Below are 22,364 nucleotides of genomic sequence, written 5' to 3' on the forward strand. Positions count from 1 at the left end.
GGGGAACAGGCTGCCCCGTGTCTGACTGTAGCCCGGGGAACAGGCCGCACCGTGTCTGACTGTAGCCTGGGGAACAGGCTGCCCCGTGTCTGACTGCAGCCCGGGTAACAGGCCACCTTCAGGAGTACTTCAGGTAGTCCCAGTCTCCCGCCCTCGAAGAGGCGGGTCAGTGGGTAAATCTCCTCCGATAGGAACGGCTGCCCCTTGTAGATTGGGCAGAGCTGGGTCTGAGCTGGGTGCACTGACCTGACAGTGCTGACTGACAATGGCCTTCCAGAGACTGCTGAAGATGCTGGTCCCAAACTCCTCCAATCCCTTCAGGCACGGTCGCCCGTGGGCCTCCCCTCCCCACTCGCTGCCGTAGCTGAAAACAAACAGACCAGAAACTGGTTGAAAGAAATTCAGAAATATATAAAATGGAAAAAATGGACTCTTGCACTGGTGCTGTGTTAGCTGAACCCAGCCGGTGGTGGAAGAGGAAACAACAGAGAGAGACGGAGTGAGAGAGTCCTCGCGAGAGACAAAGGCGGGGAGGTGGCTGAGCAAGAAACACAGAGGAGAAAGGAGGCGAGAGAGGTGGAGAGGTTTAGGGAGGGACTTCCAGAGCTTCGGGTCTTGGCAGTTGAAGGCACGGCCACCAATGGTGGAGCAATTAAAATCATGGATGTGCAAGAGGGCAGAATAGCAGAAGCGCAGAGAACAACTTGCATTTATATAGCGCCTTTAATATAGTGAAACATCCCAAGGCGCTTCACAGGAGTGTTATAAGACACAAAATGACACTGAGCCACATAAGGATAAATTAGGACAGGTGAGCAAAATCTGGGTCAAAGAGGTAGGTTTTAAGGAGCACCTTAAAAGAATAGAGAGGCGAAGAGGTTTAGGGAGGGTGTTCCAGAGCTTGGGGCCCAGGCAACAGAAGGCATGGCCACCGATTGGAGCGATTATAATCAGGGATGGTCAGGAGGGCAGAATTAGAGGAGCGCAGACAACTCGGGGGGGGGGGGGGGGGGGGTGCTGGAGGAGATTACAGAGATAGGGAGGGGCAAGGCCATGGCGAGATTGGAAAATATGAACATTTTGAAATAAAGGCGTTGCTCTTAACCGGGAGCCAATATAGGTCAGCGAGCAAAGGGGTGATGGGTGACCGGGACTTGGTGCAAGTTAGGACACAGGCTGCCGAGTTTTGGATGACCTCTAGTTTATGTAGGAATGTGGGAGGCCAGCCAGGAGAGCACTGGAATAGTCAAGTCTAGAGATAACAAAGGCATGGATGAGGGTTTCAGCAGCAGATGAGCTGAGGCTGGGGCAGAGACGGGCGATGTGATGGAGGTGGAAATAGGCGGTCTTAGTTATGTCACACATGGTCAGAAGCTCATTTCAGGGTCAAATATGACACCAAGGTTACGAACAGTCTGGTTTAGCCTCAGGCAGAAATTGGAGAGAGGGATGGAGTCAGTGGCTGGGGAACGGAGTTTGTGGCGTGGACCAAAGACAATGGCTTCAGTCTTCCCGATATTCAATTGGAGAAAATTTCTGCTCATCCAGAACTGGATGTTGGACAAGCAGACTGACAATTTAGAGACTGAGGAGGGGTTGTGAGAAGTGGCAGTGAGGTAGCGCTGGGTGTCATCAACACACATGTGGAAACTGATCCTGCGTTTTCAGATGACATCGCCAAGGGGCAACATGAGAAATAGGAGGGGGCCAAGGATAGATCCTTGGGGGACACCAGAGGTAATGATACAGGGATGGGAAGAGAAGCCATTGCTGGAGATTTTCTGCTTATGATTACATAGATAGGAATGGAACCAGGCGAGTGCAGTCCCACCCAGCTGGACATTGGTGGAGAGGCGTTGGAGGAGGATGGAGTGGTCAACTGTGTCAAAGGCTGCAGACAGGTCCAAGAGGAGGGATAGTTTACCTTTGTCACAGTCACAAAGGATGTAATTTGTCACAGAGATAGGAGGGTGGGGGGGAACCAAGCGCTATTGGGGGGGGGGGGGGGGGGGGCGGTGGTGGCGGAGACAGAGTGAGTAGAAGTCCCAAAGTACTGAGGGAGGGGAGGTATCCCACAGTGCTGAGGTTTCTGTGGCAAAATGGGTTAGTGTGGGAGACAGCTCGATCGGTCTCAATTTCTACAGTGCAGATACAGGAGTAAGAGGGAGCAGGCAGGGATTCGGAGGGACAATAAACACTCGTGCTTACTTTTCCAGGGCCAGTAACCCTGCTTCCTTCACTTGATTCTTCAGATCTGCCATCCTTGTTTTCCCTTCCTCTGACTCTGCTGCGAAGTCTGACATCCATTGCTCTGGCAGTGACCTGACCAAAGAGAAGTGGAGTCTGTCAGGAATGGGGCCCATGTATCAAACTGGGATTGAAGGTACAACCCATTCTCCAGATCAAATCCCAATGGACCAAACCCTTCCCAGTCACTGTGCACAATCCCAATGGATCCAACCGCGAGAGTCAGTGGACCCAACTGTCCTCCTCCGTTTCGGATGCCCCTAAAAGTTCGGCACCATCCTCCGCCTGCTCCACAACGACAGGAAGGCCGTGATCCTTACCAACGGATCCATTACAGACCCAATCCGGGGTCGAGCAAGGCTGCGTCATCGCCCCAACTCTCTTCTCAATCTTCCTCGCTGACATGCTCCACCTCAAAGCCAACAAGCTCCCCGCTGGAGTGGAACTAAACTACAGAACCTGTTTAACCTTCGTCGTTGTTATGTCTTCAGATGCTCCAATAAAGACTCCATGAGACAATGTATTGCACTTGAACTGTAGTGACCTTAGTCCATTTCATGTAACTCCAGAGTGAGGATCACACATGGTGGCCTGCCTTTTATACTAGGCTTGGCACACCTGAATAGGTAACCTACAAGTCTCCCACTGCAGTGCCCTCTGGTGGTACACCTTGTAATAGCACAAGCAATAACCATGTAGGATACATCACTCTCCCCCAGGACCTTAGTGCAAATTGCCTTTGCATTGACTGTGCTCTGGGCTTAGCTCCATCTGGTTGACCCTTGGCAGGTTTTTCTATCTCGGGTGAGTGGTTGGTGTTTCGTTGGCAGTAGAGGTGGTTTGTGTTTGTGTGTCCATGCCCACTCCATTCTCTTCCCCCCCACCCACCCCCCACATACAGGTTGTGCCAGTGGCTCATTACATTCATATACATTCAAATCCAGAAAAAAAAACTGCATTTACATGATTACATTTGTGGTACAGTTGTGAGGTAAGCACATCTGACTGGTGAGATACATACTTGATATATACTTGGAATAAGTACAAGGGATCAGCACCGGTGCGCGAGGACAAACTAGTGCCAGAACTGCTGGCTGGTGTCCAGGAAGTCTGGTGACTGTGCACTGCCCAGTGCTGGCAGTGAGTTGGCTCAAGTTGCTTGCTCTCGGGGCTTTTGCCATTGCTCCTAGCGTCGGGCAGGTTCACAGGTGCCTGTGACCTCCCTGTCCTCTCCTTGCACCCCGGGTCGCTGCTGCTCCCTGAGGAGCAGTCGTCTAGCAGTGCACAGGGAACTGCTGACTCGCTTGCCTGGCGTTATTTGGTTTGGGATCTTGGCTGGTCCCGGTCCCATTTGGGAGAACCGTTACGGGTGACTCTTCGTTCCCGGGTATGGCCTTGGTGGCTATAGGGTCTGGGGGCTGCGCCTGAGGCCCGTGGCAGTTGGTGCCATCGGGTGCCTGAGAGGTAGAGCCGATCAGGGGCAGGGTATCTATACCGGTGCTGTTGATCTCCTGAGATCACTTGCTCTGCTGGTCTATATTAGCTACTTGTGGCCACACTCCATGGTGCATTACTCTGGTCCCAGGGACACAGGCTACAGCATTGGGTAAGCTCGCTGGAGCCATGTGCTCCCGATGGGGGTTTGCCTACTGCATTAACTAAATGTAGTTGAAATCCTACATCACACAACGTTTCATTACTCATTGTAAATAAACTGTAGCTCCGATCGCAATCGTACATTTCCTTGCTTATTGCATGTACACAACTCTGATCGTCAATTACTCATTTTACATCTAACTCAGTTGCTATTACATTGATTGAGAATGTGGAACTGTCCCTTTAAGTGTGGTGTGTTGCTGGCCTCCTTGAAGGGAGCCTTGCTATCTTTACTCCAATCCTCTTTGCTCCATCAGCGCTGCACCTCGTGGTCTGGCCGCCGCCATCTTTTTCTTCAGCGCATCACCTCGTGGTTTGGGCGCCATCTTTCTTCCATCCACGATGTCGACTGCCGTGATCCTCTTCTCCCTGGGTTCTGCCACCGAGGCTGGGAAGTCGCCTTTGGATCTGATTTTCTTCCTCCGGAGTCCTTCCATTGGAGCCTGGAAGGTGCGTTCGGGTCGTCTCAGCTGGATCCTTTCCAAGCAGTCGCGCCGAGAGGTGCGTGCCCTGGGCACCACGCTGGTCTGCTCCCCGACACCGGACCCAACCTCAGGTGAGGGCCTGCCCTGCCTCGGAGCACGAGGGATGTCGATTGCTGGAGGGATGAAATCCTCCCAGCTCCAATGGATCTTTTCCATCCACCTTCTTCTGAGTAGCGTTGGTGCATCACCTGCAACAATCCACAGGGATAACTTGTGCACCGCGCCATCATGGAGTACCTTTACATCCGCACTACCAACGACTGGGATAAGTTCATTGGTGTAGGTGCGTAACTTTGCCTGAACTAGGACCAACTTGAGTCGTTCAGCCTGATTGTCCCATAGCCTCTCAAAGGCTTCTTGATTCATTACTGACTATCTCGCCCCCATGTCCACTTCCATGAAGACTGGAACGCCATTTATTTCGACTTCCATTCTCAATAGGGAACATTCTGTAGTGCAGGTAAACATGCCATACACCTCATCGTGGGGCTGAGCTACCTCTCTATCGCTTCATAATCCACGCTGGATTCATGGCCATCTGCAGACTCTTCAACACAGTGAGTCGTATTTCTTTTACACATTCGCTGGAGGTGGCCCTTTGTGCTGCAGCCTTTACACACAATCTTTAAAACGGCACTGGTGAACCTAGTGATTTCCTCCGCAATGCCAGCATGGTGCTACTCGATTAGCCCCCCTCGGCGGACTGCGTTAAGGGACTTGGGGGCCTGTTCACTCTCCCCTGAGGAGAGTCACATTCTACAGTCCAGCCTCTAAAAGGCGCCATTGTGTGTACAGTACTTGCCGGGTTTGAGTCCTGAGGATGAGTCATCCGCCTAGAGCCGCAGGTCGAAGTCATGAATGCCTGGCTCACGGCGATGGCCTTCTGCAGTGTGACCGTGGTATCCGCAGAAGACAGTAGCCTGTGAAGAAGGCCCTCGTTGCCGATTCTGATGAAAAAGATATCCCGCAGTGCTTCGGTGAGGTGGTTGGCGAAGTCACATGGTGCAGCCTGTCTCCTGAGGTCTGCAGCATATTTTGTGATCTCCTGGCCTTCGGGCCGTCGGTGGGTATAAAACCAGTGTCTGGCTGTGAGGATACTCTCTTTGGGCTTGAGTTGTTCTTGAATCAGCGTTACAAGCTCGTCTTGGTCATTGTCTTCGCTGGTGCCAGCAAGTCCCTGACGAGGCCATAGACGGTGGGCCCACAACTGGTTAGCAGGATAGCTCTGCGCTTATCAGCCAGTGTGGCTGGATTGTGGCCTGCCAGGTCGCTTGCTATGAAGAAATGGTCAAGCCTCTCCACAAAGGCATCCCAATCATCACCATCGGCGAACTGCTGCAACGTCCAAAGTTAGCCATTTTCGCATGAAAGTCCGTAATCTCGTCGCCAATTGTTATGTCTTCAGATGCTCTGATCATGACTCCATGAGACAATGTGTTGTACTTGAACTGCAGTGACCTTACTCCATTTAATGCAACTCCAGAGTGAGGATCACACACGGTGGCCTGCCTTTTATACTAGGCCTGGCACACTTGTACAGGTAACCTACAAGTCTCCCACTGCCGTGCCCTCTGGTGGCACACCTTGTAATAGTACAAGCAGTAAACATGTAGGATACATGACAGCCGTCTCCAGGTCAGGTCCAAGACCACCCCAACCTCTGTCGTTGAGCTACAATATGCGGACGACGCCTGCATCTGTGCACAGAGGCTGAATTCCAGGACCTAGTCGACGTAGTTACTGAGGCGTACGAATGTATGGGCCTTACGCTAAACATCTGTAAGACAAAGGTCTTCCACCAGCCTATCCTTGCCGCATAGCACTGCCCCCCAGTCATCAAGATCCACGTTGTGGCCCTGGACAACGTGGACCATTTTCCATACCTCGGGAGCTTCTTATCAACAAGAGCAGACATTGACGACGAGATTCAACACCGCCTCCAGTGCGCCAGTGAAGCCTTCAGCCGCCTGAGGAAAAGAGTGTGTGAAGATAGGCCCTCAAAACTTCAACCAAGCTCATAAGCTACACGACTGTAGTAATACCCACCCTCCTGTATGGCTCAGAGGCATTGACGATGTACAGTAGACACCTCAAGTTGCTGGAGAAATATCACCAACGATGTCTCCGCAAGATCCTACAAATCCCCTGGGAAGACAGACCCACCAACATTCGCGTCCTCAATCAGGCCGACATCCCCAGCATCGAAGCACTGACCACACTTGATCAGATCCGCTGGGCAGGCCACATTGTCTGCATGCCAGACACGAGACTCCCAAAGCAAGCGCTCTACTCGGAACTCCTTCGCAGCAAACGAGCCAAAGATGGGCAGAGGAAACGTTACAAGGACACCCTCAAAGCCTCCCTGATAAAGTGCAACATCCCCACTGACACCTGGGAGTCCCTGGCCAAAGACCGCCCTAAGTGGAGGAAGTGCATCCGGGAGGGCGCTGAGCACCTCGAGCCTCATCGCCGAGAGCATGCAGAAATCAAGCGCAGGCAGCGGAAAGAGCGTGCGGCAAACCAGTCCCACCCACCCCTTCCCTCAACAACTATCTGTCCCACCTGTGACAGGGACTGTGGCTCTCGTATTGGACTGTTCAGCCACCTAAGGACTCTTTTAGAGTGGAAGCAAGTCTTCCTCGATTCCGAGGGTCTGCCTATGATGATGATGGACCCAACCCCTTCCCATTCACTCCCACTGTACACAACGCCAATGGACCCAAACCCCTTTAAAGGTCAGTGTCTGTCCCCCTGCCCCACTGAGTCCATCAGAGAGTGTAAGCGGTACAGTCCTTGGGGCGACAGTGCTCCCACAACGGTATTGGTGAGGAGCTCTGGGATAGTGATCCTGCAACAATGAAGGGAAGAAACACCGATACATGGCAGAGAGGTGTGCGTTGGAGCGGATCCTGGAGGTGTTGCTGTTCTCTTGCTGTTTCCCCTCTTAGTCCTCACTAGTGGTAGAGGTAGTTGGACTGTCTAAGTTTTGTAAATAAACTTAATTGACAAGAACATCTTGGATTCTTAACCCCATCCAACAGAGGAGAGCTTTGTCGCCCATGTCTGGGTCTGGATTTGACCCCAAGATCCCAGAGGGTCAAAGGTTAATGTGCGACCCACTATTTCCCTCACCCAGATCCCCCATCATAACCACCGCTCCCATTATCTCGGACAGGAGGTGCTGGTCATGGTTCGGCTGTTGCCATTTACGTCACCTCGAGATCCATCTTGTGTTTCTTTACTTGTCCCGTTAGCACCCCCTTTTGCCTTGCAACATCGTCCCTTTCGTCATTTAATCTAACCTGTCCTCCACCCTTCTCCATCCGTATGGTAGTAGCAAAGCAAATCAAATGTCAATATCCAAGTCAGATATCCAGGCCAAAGCTTCAGGTGTAACAGCGTGGATATCTTATAGGCTGCCTGCGAATTCCCTCTGAGGGCAGTGCTCAATGATGTGCTCCAGGGTCTGATTAGGAGCTCCACAATCGCATGATGGGGATATTCTAATCTTCCACCTATGGAGAAGGTGGCAGCATCTACCATGACTGGTTCGGAGGCGGTTGATGGTTGTCCAGTGTTTGCGAGGAATATTTGATCCTATAGGTTGTACTGTGGGGTCCTCTAGAAGGAATCCATTCCGTATGTCGCAGTTCTTCCAAGCATTTCACCATCAGTCATCGAGTCCATGGGGAATCGCTGAAGGGCTTTGGCGATGGTCCAAAATGGCCATCGAGATTTGAGACGGGTTGGTGGTAGGTTGTTCCAGTCAGCCTGAATCGGCATGTCTTTGTTTGTGTAGTGGTTGTATGCTCTGGAGACGGCATATGTGTGCTGGTGCGATGTTTGCAAGCATGGGCAGCCAAGGTGTTGGTGTTGATAAAAGCGTACCAGTGATAATTCTCATCGTAGAATTCAGCTGGACATCAACGGATTTGACATACCGACCTGATGGCCATGCCGGAGGAGCAGTGCTCCCTCCGCTGTAGAGTACACCAGGGCGAGTGCTGCCATATGGAAGGTTTGAGCGTTTGGTCCACCTACCTGCCCTCCACCCAATCACAGACCTTCCCCTTTGTATCCTTCCACTTCCTTCTCCCTGCCTCTGTGCTTGCTGAACAACTTGGACATCTCCCAGTTCTGATGAAAGGCCATGGTTAACGCTGTTTCTCTCAGAGGCTGCCTGACCTGCTGAGTATTTCCAGCATTCTCTGTTTTCATTTCTAATTCCAGCATCGGCAGCATTCTTTTCCTGTTGTTCTTTCATCCTCCAGAGGTGGCGCTGTAACCTCCCCTGGCCTGTTACAACAAACAAAGCTAAACAAACACGCCAATCTCCTACAAATAACTGCAGCCACTCATACGCAAGGTTGACCAGTAGTTCAATAAAATCACATTAATTGATCCTCCTCACTCTCTCCTACCTCAGTATGGCAGGGTCTCTGGTGTAGAAGAAAGACGTTTCACTTGAGCAGTCATTCTTCTGTTGCAAAAACTGCACAATTTCCAACTCGGTGATGGAACGTCCTCGTGGATAGGACTTAACCTGCGAGATACAGTGGGAGAAAGTTGGAGATTTCAGTCAGTCAGACTCCCACAGTGCTGAGCCCTGCAAGATCTGCAACAAGGAGCCCATTCATAGTGCTATTTCACACATGCATATTCGCATCAAACACTCCCAGGGCAGGTACAGCACGGGTTAGATACAGAGTAAAGCTCCATCTACACTCTCCCATCAAACACTACTAGGCCAGGTACAGCATGGGTTCGGTGTCAGCCCTGGCTTAGTGCTAATACTCTCGCTTTGGAGTCAGAAGGTTGTGGATTCAAGTCCCAACTTCAGAGACTCGAGCCCCACAATTGAGGACCAATTCTCCCGGTGCAGTACCGATGGAGCGCTGCGCTGTCAGAGGTGCCATCAATTTGCATGAGACGTTAAACCGAGGGCCCCTCTTTAGGTGGGCACAAAAGATCCCAAGACACTAGTTCTCCTCTCGACCGACTTCACTAAAAGAGATTGCTATTTGTGGGAGCTTGCTGTGCAAAAATTGGCTATCACATTTCCTACATTACAACAGTCACTGCACTTCAAAGATACTTTATTGGATGTAAAGCACTTTGGGACGTCCCGAGGATGTGAAAGGCACTATCTAAATGCAAGTCTTTGCTTTAAAACGAGCTGGGACACCAGTGTAACTGGAACAAGGTGCCGGATCCCATCGGTCACATGGTGAAATCATCCCGAGCTGATTCCGGAAACCGCGGGAACAGAAGTGCTACCGGAGTATGTGAGCTGGCATCCTTACCCACTCAAACTGAGGCAGGTTGGGTAACGAGTATTCCTGCAGGATCTGGCCATATCTCTCCCCCAGAATGCCCACAAAGAGCTGGCAGCGGGAAACCTCGGACAGGCAAAGCTCCAACTGCCTGCGAGTGGATACAAGCAGAGAATCAGTGCAGGGGCAGGGGCAGGGGCAGTGCGGGGGCGGGGCCGGTGCAGGGGCAGGAGCGGGACCGGGGCAGGGCCATACTTGGAGGGACAGACTGAGAATCAGTGCAGGAGTGGGCAGGGACGGTGTGGGGCAGCACCATCATCGGAGGGACAGAGAGAGTGTTTCATATCCCGAGTTTCTTGTATGACTGGGTGTGCGATGTGCGGTGTTGCAGTGATGAATTAGGAGGAGGCTCTCTTAGGCTGTGGTGGGGGGGGGGGGGAAGGGGCGAGGGACACCATGCCCAGGGGGCGAGGGTCAGGGAGTCTGAGGGACACTGTGCCCAGGGGTTAGAGGGTCAGGGGGAGGAACACTGTGCCCACGGGGCGAGGGTCAGATAGACGAGGGGGTCAGATGGATGATGACAACCCCTGTGAAATCTGATACCCCAGCGCGACTGATACCCACCTGTTCCCGCGGGACTCCTCCTCGGTGATGCCCCATCGCAGGTCCACCTCCTGCACCCACACAAAATGGCGGGCAGCCCGGGCCCGCAGCTCGGGGAAGACGCAGCGGGTCAGGAGGTCACGCTCCGCCTGCATGTCCCGGAACGTCGAGGACACGAAGACTCGCACAGTCCGCCACCTGTGGGGGTGGGAGGAGACACGTCAGGGAGGGAGAGAGAGGGGGAGAAAGGGGGGGGCAGGGGAGGGGGACCAGGGGAGGGTGGGTGGGGAAACAGTGGGGGGAGGACCAGGGGAGGACAGGAGGTGCGAAAGGTGAACTGTGAGGCCAGGTACTTGGCTCCACCCTCCATGGCACAGTCCCAGCATTCCCGTCCTCACACCCTGGGCCACGGGTCCCACAGGCACTATCCGACCATCACGATGTCGCTGGGGATGGGCCCAGTCCTTCCTCTACCAACACAGGCAGTGAAGCTGAGCCAAGTCCCCACGCACCAGCCCTCCACTCACACACTGGATGGTGATCAGATAGGGGAATGATGGCTGATCTTCCAGCCCCTCCCTCACCCAAGGATGCACTTTGGCCAATTGTAGCCCTGCCTACCAGACCTTTGGCCACTGGCTTGGATCAGCACAGAGACAGACAGACAGCAAGTGCCAGAGCGAGACAGAGAGGAAACGAGGGCACGACTGGGGAGGGGGGGGGTGGGTGGGGAGAACGAGAGACAGAGAAGTGGTGGGGGTGAAAGACAGAAAGAGCACCATAGAGCGCGAGAGAGAGAGAGAGAGCGCGAGCGCGAGCGAGCGAGCGAGAGCGTGCGCGCGAGAGAGAGAGAGAGAGAGAGAGAGAGAGAGAGAGAGAGAGAGAGGGCGCGAGAGAGAGAGCGCGCGCGAGCCAAGGCAGTTGCAGCCCCCCCCCCCAGCGACTATCCTGGGCTGGGATCAGCTCACTCCATACTGAGCCGCTGCAGGGGGGGGTGTGAGCAGGTGTCGATGGATCCTGGGCTCTTCCTGCTTGGTGGGTGGGGTTCAGCACCATTCAGGTCAGGCAGGTGAAGTGAGAGCGAGGCAGTACCTGAGTTTCGGAGTCTGAAGCAGTGGGCTCAGGACTGTGGGCTCCACCACCCTCTGTCTCCGCCTGCTCTCACTGGCTCTCGGCAGGTGAAAGACATCGTCGATCCTGTCCACGTGATCCAGGAGTCGAGAGGCCCCTCGTTCACACAAAAACCTGTAAGGAGCATCAGATCATCTCATGTACATGGGCTTTATACAAAACAGACCGAGTCCCCCATCAAACACTCCCAGGGCAGGTACAGCACGAGTTAGATACAGAGTAGAGCTCCCTCTATACTGTCCCATCAAACACTCCCAGGGCAGGTACAGTACGGGTTAGATAGAGTAGAGCTCCCCCTACACTGTCCATCAATCCCAGGGCAGGTACAGCACGGGTTAGATACAGAGTAGAGCTCCCCCTACACTGTCCATCAATCCCAGGGCAGGTACAGCACGTTAGGTGATAGCCTTGGTTCAATGCCTCTCATGCCCCACAGTCAAACAGCTGAGACATCAAGTCCCACTCCATAATCTAGGCACTCTCCAAGTGCAGTACTGAGAGAGTGCTGCACTGTCAGAGGAGCTGTCAGTTTGGATGAGATATTAAACTGAGGCCATGTCTGCCCTCACAGGTGGATATAAAAGATGGATGAAGAGCAGCTCCCTCTCTACCCCTCTCCTCACCGCAAGATCTGGTCGCTGTATCCGGACAGGAGGACATCATTCTTGCATCCAAAGGTACTGCTTCGGGCACTGAAAGAGGAAAGATGGGATTTACTGGGTGCAACAGTTGGACAAAACACTTCAATTGAAGGAGAGACAAGTCTCCCCCTCTGTGCTAGTGAGCTGATCCCAGACGGTGCTAGTGGTACAGGGGTACAATTGAGCCCTGGTATAACACGAACTAGTCCGAGCAAGTCGTCTCAGGCCATGGACTGAACACGGGCAGTATCGGATCGGTGTCGTTATACTCAGCACTGATCGAATGTACTGAACACGGGACACTGTATAACGGGCGGTATCGGATCGGTGTCGTTATACTCAGCACTGATTGAATGTACTGAACACGGGACACTGTGTATAACGGGCAGTGTCGGATCGGTGTCGTTATACTCAGCACTGATCGAATGTACTGAACACGGGACACTGTATAACGGGCGGTATCGGATCGGTGTCGTTATACTCAGCACTGATCGAATGTACTGAACACGGGACACTGTATAACGGGCGGTATCGGATCGGTGTCGTTATACTCAGCACTGATTGAATGTACTGAACACGGGACACTGTGTATAACGGGCAGTGTCGGATCGGTCCCGTTATACTCAGCACTGATCGAATGTACTGAACACAGGACACTGTATAACGGGCGGTATCGGATCGATCCCGTTATACTCAGCAATGATTGAATGTACTGAACACGGGACACTGTGTATAACGGGCAGTATCGGATCGGTCCTGTTATACTCAGCACTGATCGAATGTACTGAACACGGGACAGTGTGTATAACGGGCGGTATCGGATCGGTGTCGTTATACTCAGCACTGATCGAATGTACTGAACACGGGACACTGTGTATAACGGGCGGTATCGGATCGGTCCTGTTATACTCAGCACTGATCGAATGTACTGAACACGGGACAGTGTGTATAACGGGCAGTATCGGATCGGTCCTGTTATACTTAGCACTGATCGAATGTACTGAACACCCCGCACTGTATATAACGGGCGGTATCGGATCGGTCCCGTTATATTCAGCACTGATTCAATGTACTGAACACCCCGCACTGTGTATAACGGGCGGTATCGGATCGGTCCCGTTATACTCAGCACTGATCGAATGTACTGAACACCCCGCACTGTGTATAACGGGCGGTATCGGATCGGTCCCGTTATACTCAGCACTGATCGAATGTACTGAACACCCCGCACTGTGTATAACGGGCGGTATAGGATCGGTCCCGTTATACTCAGCACTGATCGAATGTACTGAACACCCCGCACTGTATATAACGGGCGGTATTGGATCGGTCCCGTTATACTCAGCACTGATCGAATGTACTGAACACCCCGCACTGTATATAACGGGCGGTATTGGATCGGTCCCGTTATACTCAGCACTGATCGAATGTACTGAACACAGGATACTGTGTATAACGGGCGGTATCATAGAATCATAGAAATTTACAGCACAGAAGGAGGCCATTCGGCCCATCGTGTCCGTGCCGGCTAATAAAGAGCTATCCAGGCTAATCCCATTTTCCAGCTCTTGGGCCATAGCCTTGTAGGTTAAGACACTTCGAGCTTATCCAAATACTTTTTAAATGCTATGGAGGGTTTCTGCCTCTACCACCCTTTCAGGCAGTGAGTTCCAGACCCCAACCACCCCGTGGGTGAAAACATTTCTCCTCAAATCCCCTCTAAACCTCCTACCACTTACTTTACATCTATGACCCCTGGTTATTGACCCCTCTGCGAAGGAAATTAGGGATTCCTATCCACTCTCTCTAGGCCCCTCATAATTTTATACACCTCAATTAGGTCTCCCCTCAGCCTCCTCTGTTCCAAAGAAAACAACCCCAGCCTATCCAATCTTTCCTCATAGCTAAAATTATTCAGTCCAGACAACGTCCTCGTAAATCTCCTCTGTACCCTCTCTGGTGCAAGCACATCTTTCCTGTAATGTGGTGACCAGAACTGCACGCAGTGCTCTAGCTGTGGCCTAACTGGTGCTTTATACAGTTCAAGTATAACCTCCCTACTCTTACATTCTATGCATCGGCTAATAAAGGCAAGTATCCCGTATGCCTTATCTACCTCTCTTGCTATCGGATCGGTCCCGTTATACTCAGCACTGAACACAGGACAGTGTGTATAACGGGCGGTATCGGATCGGTCCCGTTATACTCAGCACTGATCGAATGTATTGAACACAGGACACTGTATAACGGGCGGTATCGGATCGGTCCTGTTATACTCAGCACTGATCGAATGTACTGAACACAGGACAGTGTGTATAACGGGCGGTATCGGATCGATCCCGTTATACTCAGCACTGATCGAATGTACTGAACACCCCGCACTGTGTATAACGGGCGGTATCGGATCGGTCCTGTTATACTCAGCACTGATCGAATGTACTGAACACAGGACACTGTGTATAATGGGCGTTATCGGATCGGTCCCGTTATACTCAGCACTGATCGAATGTACTGAACACCCCGCACTGTGTATAACGGGCGGTATCGGATCGGTCCCGTTATACTCAGCACTGATCGAATGTACTGAACACAGGACACTGTGTATAACGGGCGGTATCGGATCGATCCCGTTATACTCAGCACTGATCGAATGTACTGAACACGGGACACTGTATAACGGGCGGTATCGGATCGGTCCTGTTATACTCAGCACTGATCGAATGTACTGAACACGGGACACTGTATAACGGGCGGTATCGGATCGGTCCTGTTATACTCAGCACTGATCGAATGTACTGAACACGGGACACTGTATAACGGGCGGTATCGGATCGGTCCTGTTATACTCAGCACTGATCGAATGTACTGAACACAGGACACTGTGTATAATGGGCGGTATCGGATCGGTCCTGTTATACTCAGCACTGATCGAACGTACTGAACACAGGACACTGTGTATAACGGGCGGTATCGGATCGATCCCGTTATACTCAGCACTGATCGAATGTACTGAACACCCCGCACTGTGTATAACGGGCAGTATCGGATCGGTCCCGTTATACTCAGCACTGATCGAATGTACTGAACACGGGACACTGTGTATAACGGGCAGTATCGGATCGGTCCTGTTATACTCAGCACTGATCGAATGTACTGAACACGAGACAGTGTGTATAACGGGCAGTATTGGATCGGTCCTGTTATATTCAGCACTGATCGAATGTACTGAACACAGGACAGTGTATATAACGGGCGGTATCGGATCGGTCCTGTTATACTCAGCACTGATCGAATGTACTGAACACAGGACACTGTGTATAATGGGCGGTATCGGATCGGTCCTGTTATACTCAGCACTGATCGAATGTACTGAACACAGGACACTGTGTATAACGGGCGGTATCGGATCGATCCCGTTATACTCAGCACTGATCGAATGTACTGAACACCCCGCACTGTGTATAACGGGCGGTATCGGATCGGTCCTGTTATACTCAGCACTGATCAAATGTACTGAACACGGGACACTGTGTATAATGGGCGGTATCGGATCGGTCCTGTTATACTCAGCACTGATCGAATGTACTGAACACAGGACACTGTGTATAACGGGCGGTATCGGATCGATCCCGTTATACTCAGCACTGATCGAATGTACTGAACACCCCGCACTGTGTATAACGGGCGGTATCGGATCGGTCCCATTATACTCAGCACTGATCGAATGTACTGAACACGGGACACTGTGTATAACGGGCAGTATCGGATCGGTCCCATTATACTCAGCACTGATCGAATGTACTGAACACGGGACACTGTGTATAACGGGCGGTATCGGATCGGTCCCGTTGTACTCAGCACTGATCGAATGTACTGGAACTGAACATTGGGCCGATCCAATACCGCCCCCTTTGCGTCACAGCCCGAGATGAATTCCTCGGCCAATGTATTTATGTAGTGAAACATCCAAAGGCACATCACAGAAGCGAATCAAACAAAATCCGACACCGAGCCACATAAGGAGAAAGTGGTGCAGGTGAACAAAAGCTCGATCAAAGAAATAGATTTCAAGAAGCGTTTTAAAAGTAGAGGTGGAGAGGTTGAGGGAGCGAGTTCCAGAGCTCAGGGCCCTGGCAGCTGAAGGCCCGGCCACTGATGGTGGAGCGATTATAAATCAGCGATGGTCTGGAGGGCAGACATCGCGGGGGATGGGCGTTTGTGTGGCTGAAGGAGATTAGAGATCGGGAGGGGCGAGGGCCACAGAGCGATTTGTAAACATGGATGAGAATTTTCCAATTGTGCTGTTGCTAGACTGGGACCCAGTGTAGGTCAGCGAGCACAGGGAAGGATAGGTGCAATAACTGAGCCAGGGTGCCTGCTCCTGATCACCATCCAGTGTCAGCTGCTGGAAAGTGGGCGCAGGTCGAGCAGAGACATCGCCCATGGACGAATAGCCCACTGACCCTCGCTGTCTGGGCTCAGAGGTGAGGGTTTGGGCCGGCTGTGTAGATTTAACTTACAGGATTTGGAGACGTTGCCCCTCGGCAACACATGAGCTGGTGCCCATCGGTACTGGCACCCTGAGCTGTCACAGGCAGATCGGGTTGGTTAGAGAAGCAGCTCGCTCTACTCCCAAGATTGCCGGGGCATCCCAAAGCACTTCGCAGCCAACAAAGTATGTTTATTGACATTTAGTCAATGCTCCCTCGTGGCGTACCGTGGCTGCAGTGTGTACCACCCACAAGATGCACTGCAGCAACTCGCCAAGGCTTCTTCGGCAGCACCTCCCAAACCCGCGACCTCTGCCAGCCAGAATGACAAAGGCAGCAGGCGCATGGGAACACCACCACCTCCATGTTCCCCTCCAAGTCACACATCATTCTGATTTGGAAATATAATCGCTGTTCTTTCATTGCCGCTGGGTCAAAATCCTGGAACTCCCTCCCGAGCAGCACTATGGGAGCACCTTCACCACACGGACTGCAGCGGTTCAAGGCCGCGGCTCACCACCACCTTCTCAAGGGCAGTTAGGTAAGGGCAATGTCCACATCCCCAGAATGAATAAATAATTTAAATCATCACTGTTGTAATGTAGAAAACGGCAACAAATTTGCACACAGCAAGATCCCACAGACAGCAACGTGATCAATGACCAGATGATCTGTTTTTCAGTGACTTTGGTTGAGGGATAAATATTGGGTCCCAGGGCACCGAGGAGAACTCCCATCTGCTCTTCTTCCAATTAGTTCCTGTGGGATCTTTTACATCCACTGGAGAGGACAAGGGGGCCCTCGCTTTAACACCCTATCTGGAAAGATGGCTGCTCCGACAGTGCAGCGCTCCCTCAGCACTGGCACTGGGAGTGTCGGCCTTGGATTATAGGCTCAAGTCTGTGGAGGGGCCAGGGAGAGCGGTGTCTGTGGGGTAGGGGTGGGGGGGGGGGGGGGGGTGCGGGAGCTGGAGCGCGGTGTCTGCACTCTAAAGCAGGCCTGCAGAGACCCAATGCCCTCACGTACCTCGGGCGGGTCGCGGAGAGGTCCACGTGAACGAACAGTAGCTCGAGGTTGACGTGGTAGCGGTAGAGTTGGAGAGCGTTGCTGAATGTGTAGAGGTAATAGTAGCCCAGCAGGAGGATGGTGTCGATCTAGGAACAGAAAGGTGGGCACTGAGTCCAGGAGGTGGAGATATAGAAATATATCCCACCTTCTCCCATAATCCTTACTGCATTGCACCTCCCCGTACCCTACCACCACATATCCCCCAACCTCTCCCAGTCACACCAAAAGAACATAAGGAAAGAGTTGTTAACACTCTGTCTGAAAGGGTGGTGGAAAGATTCAATAGTAACAGGGGGATAGGGGATCGGGGAGAGCAGCGTGAGGGGGGGGGGGTCCAGAAAGAGAAGAGACAGAGAGAAAGACAGACAGAGAGAGAGGCGGAGGGGAGGGGAGCGGGAGGGAGGAGAATGGAAAAGCTTCAAATGAGTCACCCCGGCCATCTCCCATCCTCGGCCCCCGCAGACACCGCTCCCCCCGCCCCCTGCAGACACCGTGCTCCCTCGCCCCCCACACACCGGCCTCTGTCGACTCTCCACACTCGGTGTGACACCACAGTGTTGGCGGTGGTCCAGCCCGTACCTGCACGTTGTCCTGCACACAGTCCAGCAGGAAGCTGCTCATGCCACACCCTCCCAGGGCCTTGCTCCTCGCAGCGTCTTGGAGTTTCTGCAGCAAGAGAGCAGGCAGCGAGTTACAGAGTGAGACTGGGGTAAAATCAGCTCATCCCAGCTCCCATCCACACCACACCTCCAGCCCGGGGGAAGACACCCCTCACCCAGAGCTCTCTCTCACACACTCTCCCCGCCCCGCCTCCCCCCCCACCACCGCCCACTCCTCAAAGAGACTCCCTCTCCTCTCCGCTCCCCCCCTTCTCCCAGAGAGACTCTCTCTCTTCTCGATTCTGCACCTCCCCCCCCAGCGAGAGACTCCCTCTCCTCTCTGCTCCCCCCCCCAAAGAGACTCCCCAGAGACCCCCTCCCCCCAGAGAGACTCCCTCTTCCCCCCCCCCCCCCCAAGAGACCCTCTCTCCACAGAGACCCCCCCCCACAGAGAGAGAGAGACTCTCTTCTTTCCCCTCCGCTCCCCCTCCCCTCTCCATCCACTGTCTGAATTCCAACAATTAGCCTCAGAGAGACCATCTCCCCCTGTTCCCTCCCAGCTTAAAGAGAAAGTCCCCCACCCCCACCTATGAGAGAGGGAACATTCATCCCCCGTGTCTGGGGCTGGATTTGAGCCCTGGTCACAGAGGGTGAAAGGTCAGTGTCTGACCTTCCACGCTGCCCCCATCCATTACCAACGCTGCTCCATACCTTAGCCTCTTGCAGCACCTGACCCACGTTGCCCAGAATTGACCCCGACCCAACGTCAAGCTCGAGGTGGGAGGTGTTGGTGTAGAGGACGAGACGGTAGTGCTCGCTGACATGTTTCACCATCAGTCCCAGGAGAACGGCCACCTCCAGCATCTGAGGCATAAGCGAAGGAACACAAAGATGGGAAATGAGACAACATGATGCAGATATATTGCGCCTTTAATTAGTAAAATGCCCCAAGGGGGTACTTCACAGGAGCGTTATAAAACAAAGTTTTGACACCGAGTCACAAAAGATGATATTACAACATGTCACTAAAAGCTTGGTCAAAGAGGTATGTTTTAAGGAGCGCCTCAAAAGGAAGAGAGAGGCACAGAGAGGAGGAGAGGTTGGGGTGAATTCAAGTGCTTTGGGCCTGGGCTGCTGAAGGCACAGCCACCAAAGGTAGAGCAACGAAAACTGGGGATGCACAAGAGGCCAGAATTGGAGGAGCCCAGAGATCTCAGAAGGTTGTCGGGCTTGAGGTGGCTACAGAGATAGGGAGGGGTGAGACCAGAGAGCGATTTGAACACCAGGATGGATATTTTGCTGAATGGGAGCCAATGTAGGTCAGCGAGCACTGGGGTGATGATGGGTGGACGGGACTTGGTGCGAGTTAGGACACGGGCAGCCGAGTTTTGTACAAATTCAAGTGAAAGATGGGAGGCCAGCCAGGAGTACATTGGAAGAGTCATGTCTAGAGATACCAAAGACATGGATAAGGTTTTTCAGCAGTGGATGAGCTGAGGAAGGGCAGAGTCAGGCGATGTTACAGAGGTGGAAGTAGGCGGTCTTAGTGATGGAACGGATAGGAAGTCAGAAGCTCATTTCAGGGTCAAATATGATGCCTCGGTTGCGAACAGTCTGGTGCAGCCTCAGACATCTGTCAGTGGCTAGGGAACGCAGTTTGTAGCGGGGCCAATGGCTTCACTCTTCCCAATATTTAGTTGGAGGAAATTTCTGCTCATCCAGGACAAATCAGAGGCAGTGGAGAGACAGAGACAGAGACAGAGACAGAGACAGAGACAGAGACAGAGACAGAGACAGAGACAGAGAGAGAGACAGAGAGAGACACAGACAGAGAGAGACACACAGACAGAGAGAGACACAGACCTGGGTGCTGTTAGGGTACATGTGGAACCTGATCAGGGATGTGTGGACATGCGCTATAAAGTCTCTCTGTTCCTCTACACTTCTCAGTATCCTACCATTTATTCTTTATGCCCTTGCCTTGCTAGCCCTCCCAAATGCATTACCTCACACTTCTCCAGATTTAATCCTATTTGCCACTTTTCCACCCACTTGACTAGTCCATTGATATCTCCCTGCAGTCTATAGCTTTCTTCCTCAATAACAACCACACAGCTAAGTTTTGTATCATCTGCAAACTTCTTAAATCATACCCCCTACATTCAAGTCTAAATCATTGATATACATCACAAAAAGTACTGCCCTGCGGAACCCCACTGGAAACAGCCTTCTAGTCACAAAAACACCCATCAACCATTACCCTTTGCGTCCTGCCTCTGAGCCAATTTTGGATCCAACTTGCCACTTTGCCCTGGATCCCAAGGGCTTTTACTTTTGTGACCAGTCTGCCACGTGGGACCTTATCAAAAGCCTTGCTAACATCCATATTGACTACATCATACACTGCCCTCATCGACCTTCCTGGTTACCTCCTGAAAAAAATGCAATCAAGTTAGTCAGACACTACCTTCCCATAAAAAATCCTTGATTAACCCATGTCTTTCTAAATGAAGATTTTTCCTGTCTCTTGAGATATATTCTTTACGACATCAGTAAAGCACACACATACAAGATGGCTCTACAGGAACTTATCAGGCGACCTAGTCACATGATGATTTTATTGTATTTACAGCAATGGTTGCATTACCGCAGTAGTCCACTAGGTGGAGCTATATTACAATTACTTCTTCATTAAGGAGGGAGAAATGTTACAAAATAATCATCATACATAACTTACATGGTTATACAGAACAAAAGATATGGACTTATTTTGCCATATTTATAAATCAAACTTAACCTCTTGTTTTCTGTTTCGAAGAGGATACCTTCGCTCTCAAACAGAACTTTCCAAACAGGGGGTTGAACTTAGACTCACTCTAGGCTGATCCCGAGGACAGTTGTCCCCCAAGGATAAGCTTTGATTTACATTTTGAATCTCTGCAACTTCAGACTGTTTGTCTGCCTGACTCGGACTTCAATTCTGACTGTCTCTCGGACTTACTTATACTACATCTGATGTAGCGACTGGTGCTCGACTTGTAACAAGACTATCTGATGACCGCAGAATTGTTCCCAATAATTTGGCCACCACCGAGGTTACACTGACAAGCCTATGCCTTACTCGGTCTCTCCCTTTCTAAACAACAGCTGTAGCCAGAAAGGTTTGGAAAATGGTCAGAACCTCCGCTATTTCATGTGTGAACCCTAGGATCACGACGAGATTCGCTCATGGACGGTATCACGACCAAGCAACGGTCGTGTTCCCAGCTGACCCCACACCCCACCAGGACTAACTAGGCACTGATCAGGAGCAGGAAGCCTGACTGCTTTCCTCTGGCCCCTCCGAGAGCCAATTATCAGCCCCCCCCCCCCCCCCCCCCCCCACTTTCCCCCTGGCTGGGACCAGCTAACTCAGCACAGGGTGGGAGGACGGAACCTGGGCCTTGCTGCTGAGGGCGGGAGGGGAGGGAACCTGGGCCTTGCTGCTGAGGGCGGGAGGGGAGGGAACCTGGGCCTTGCTGCTGAGGGCGGGAGGGGAGGGAACCTGGGCCTTGCTGCTAAGGGTGGGGCTGAGCACCACAAGGTGACCCGATGCCCATTGAGCTAACGGAGCAGTCAATCGCCACTCACTCGCACCCTCCAACATCACCAGCTATCCCCCACCTACCAAGCCTTACCTTCGGGCCCTTGGTCTCGCCCTGACCGCCCTGGGTCCCGGCCCTGGGAACATACAGGCCCTTAGCACTGAGGCAGGGTTCATTCATTGACTGATCCACGTAGCAAAGGACGACCGTGCGGCCCGGCAGACGGGGCACATTGTGCGTGGCCGATATCTCGATGGCCATGTCCAGGGCTCCTCGGTACATCTCCAGAAGATCCTGGTCGTACAGAACGTCCCTGTTTAAGGTGGGGGGAAGAGGGAGAGAGGGGGAGAGATAAGCATTAAAGGTCAGTCCCAGAGGAAGGAAAAATCCCAAGTTAAGGATCAGTCCTTGACTGATATATATTAGCTGATCCCCCGTGGCACTGCTCCCGATAGAGGCAAGTGTTGGACTGCAGCAAGTATTCTGCAGGAAGTGTCCCACCTCCTGACTCCACAAAGCCTCTATGACATCTACAAGGCACAAGTCAGGATTGTGAGGGAACACTCTCCACTTGCCTGGATGAGTGC

At 52.3% G+C, this 22,364-nt stretch overlaps 1 protein-coding gene across 1 annotated transcript in view; it reads right to left on the bottom strand.

The window, feature by feature from the left end:
* The window catches only part of LOC139251238 (telomerase protein component 1-like), a 71,932-nt gene that overhangs the window by 12,028 nt on the left and 37,540 nt on the right, over window positions 1-22,364 (bottom strand). Inside the window, exons 13-23 of the mRNA XM_070873210.1 lie at window positions 21,871-22,090; window positions 18,905-19,057; window positions 18,174-18,260; window positions 17,553-17,680; window positions 12,019-12,087; window positions 11,357-11,509; window positions 10,286-10,462; window positions 9,692-9,812; window positions 8,810-8,931; window positions 2,209-2,322; window positions 247-364 (exon numbers count right to left, since the gene is read on the bottom strand). Of these exons, the coding sequence (XP_070729311.1) occupies window positions 247-364; window positions 2,209-2,322; window positions 8,810-8,931; window positions 9,692-9,812; window positions 10,286-10,462; window positions 11,357-11,509; window positions 12,019-12,087; window positions 17,553-17,680; window positions 18,174-18,260; window positions 18,905-19,057; window positions 21,871-22,090 (1,462 nt within the window). The remainder of the gene's footprint in view (window positions 1-246; window positions 365-2,208; window positions 2,323-8,809; window positions 8,932-9,691; window positions 9,813-10,285; window positions 10,463-11,356; window positions 11,510-12,018; window positions 12,088-17,552; window positions 17,681-18,173; window positions 18,261-18,904; window positions 19,058-21,870; window positions 22,091-22,364) is intronic.

The sequence above is a fragment of the Pristiophorus japonicus genome, unplaced genomic scaffold, assembly GCF_044704955.1.
Source record: "Pristiophorus japonicus isolate sPriJap1 unplaced genomic scaffold, sPriJap1.hap1 HAP1_SCAFFOLD_425, whole genome shotgun sequence".
In the NCBI taxonomy this organism is placed as follows: Eukaryota; Metazoa; Chordata; class Chondrichthyes; family Pristiophoridae; genus Pristiophorus; species Pristiophorus japonicus.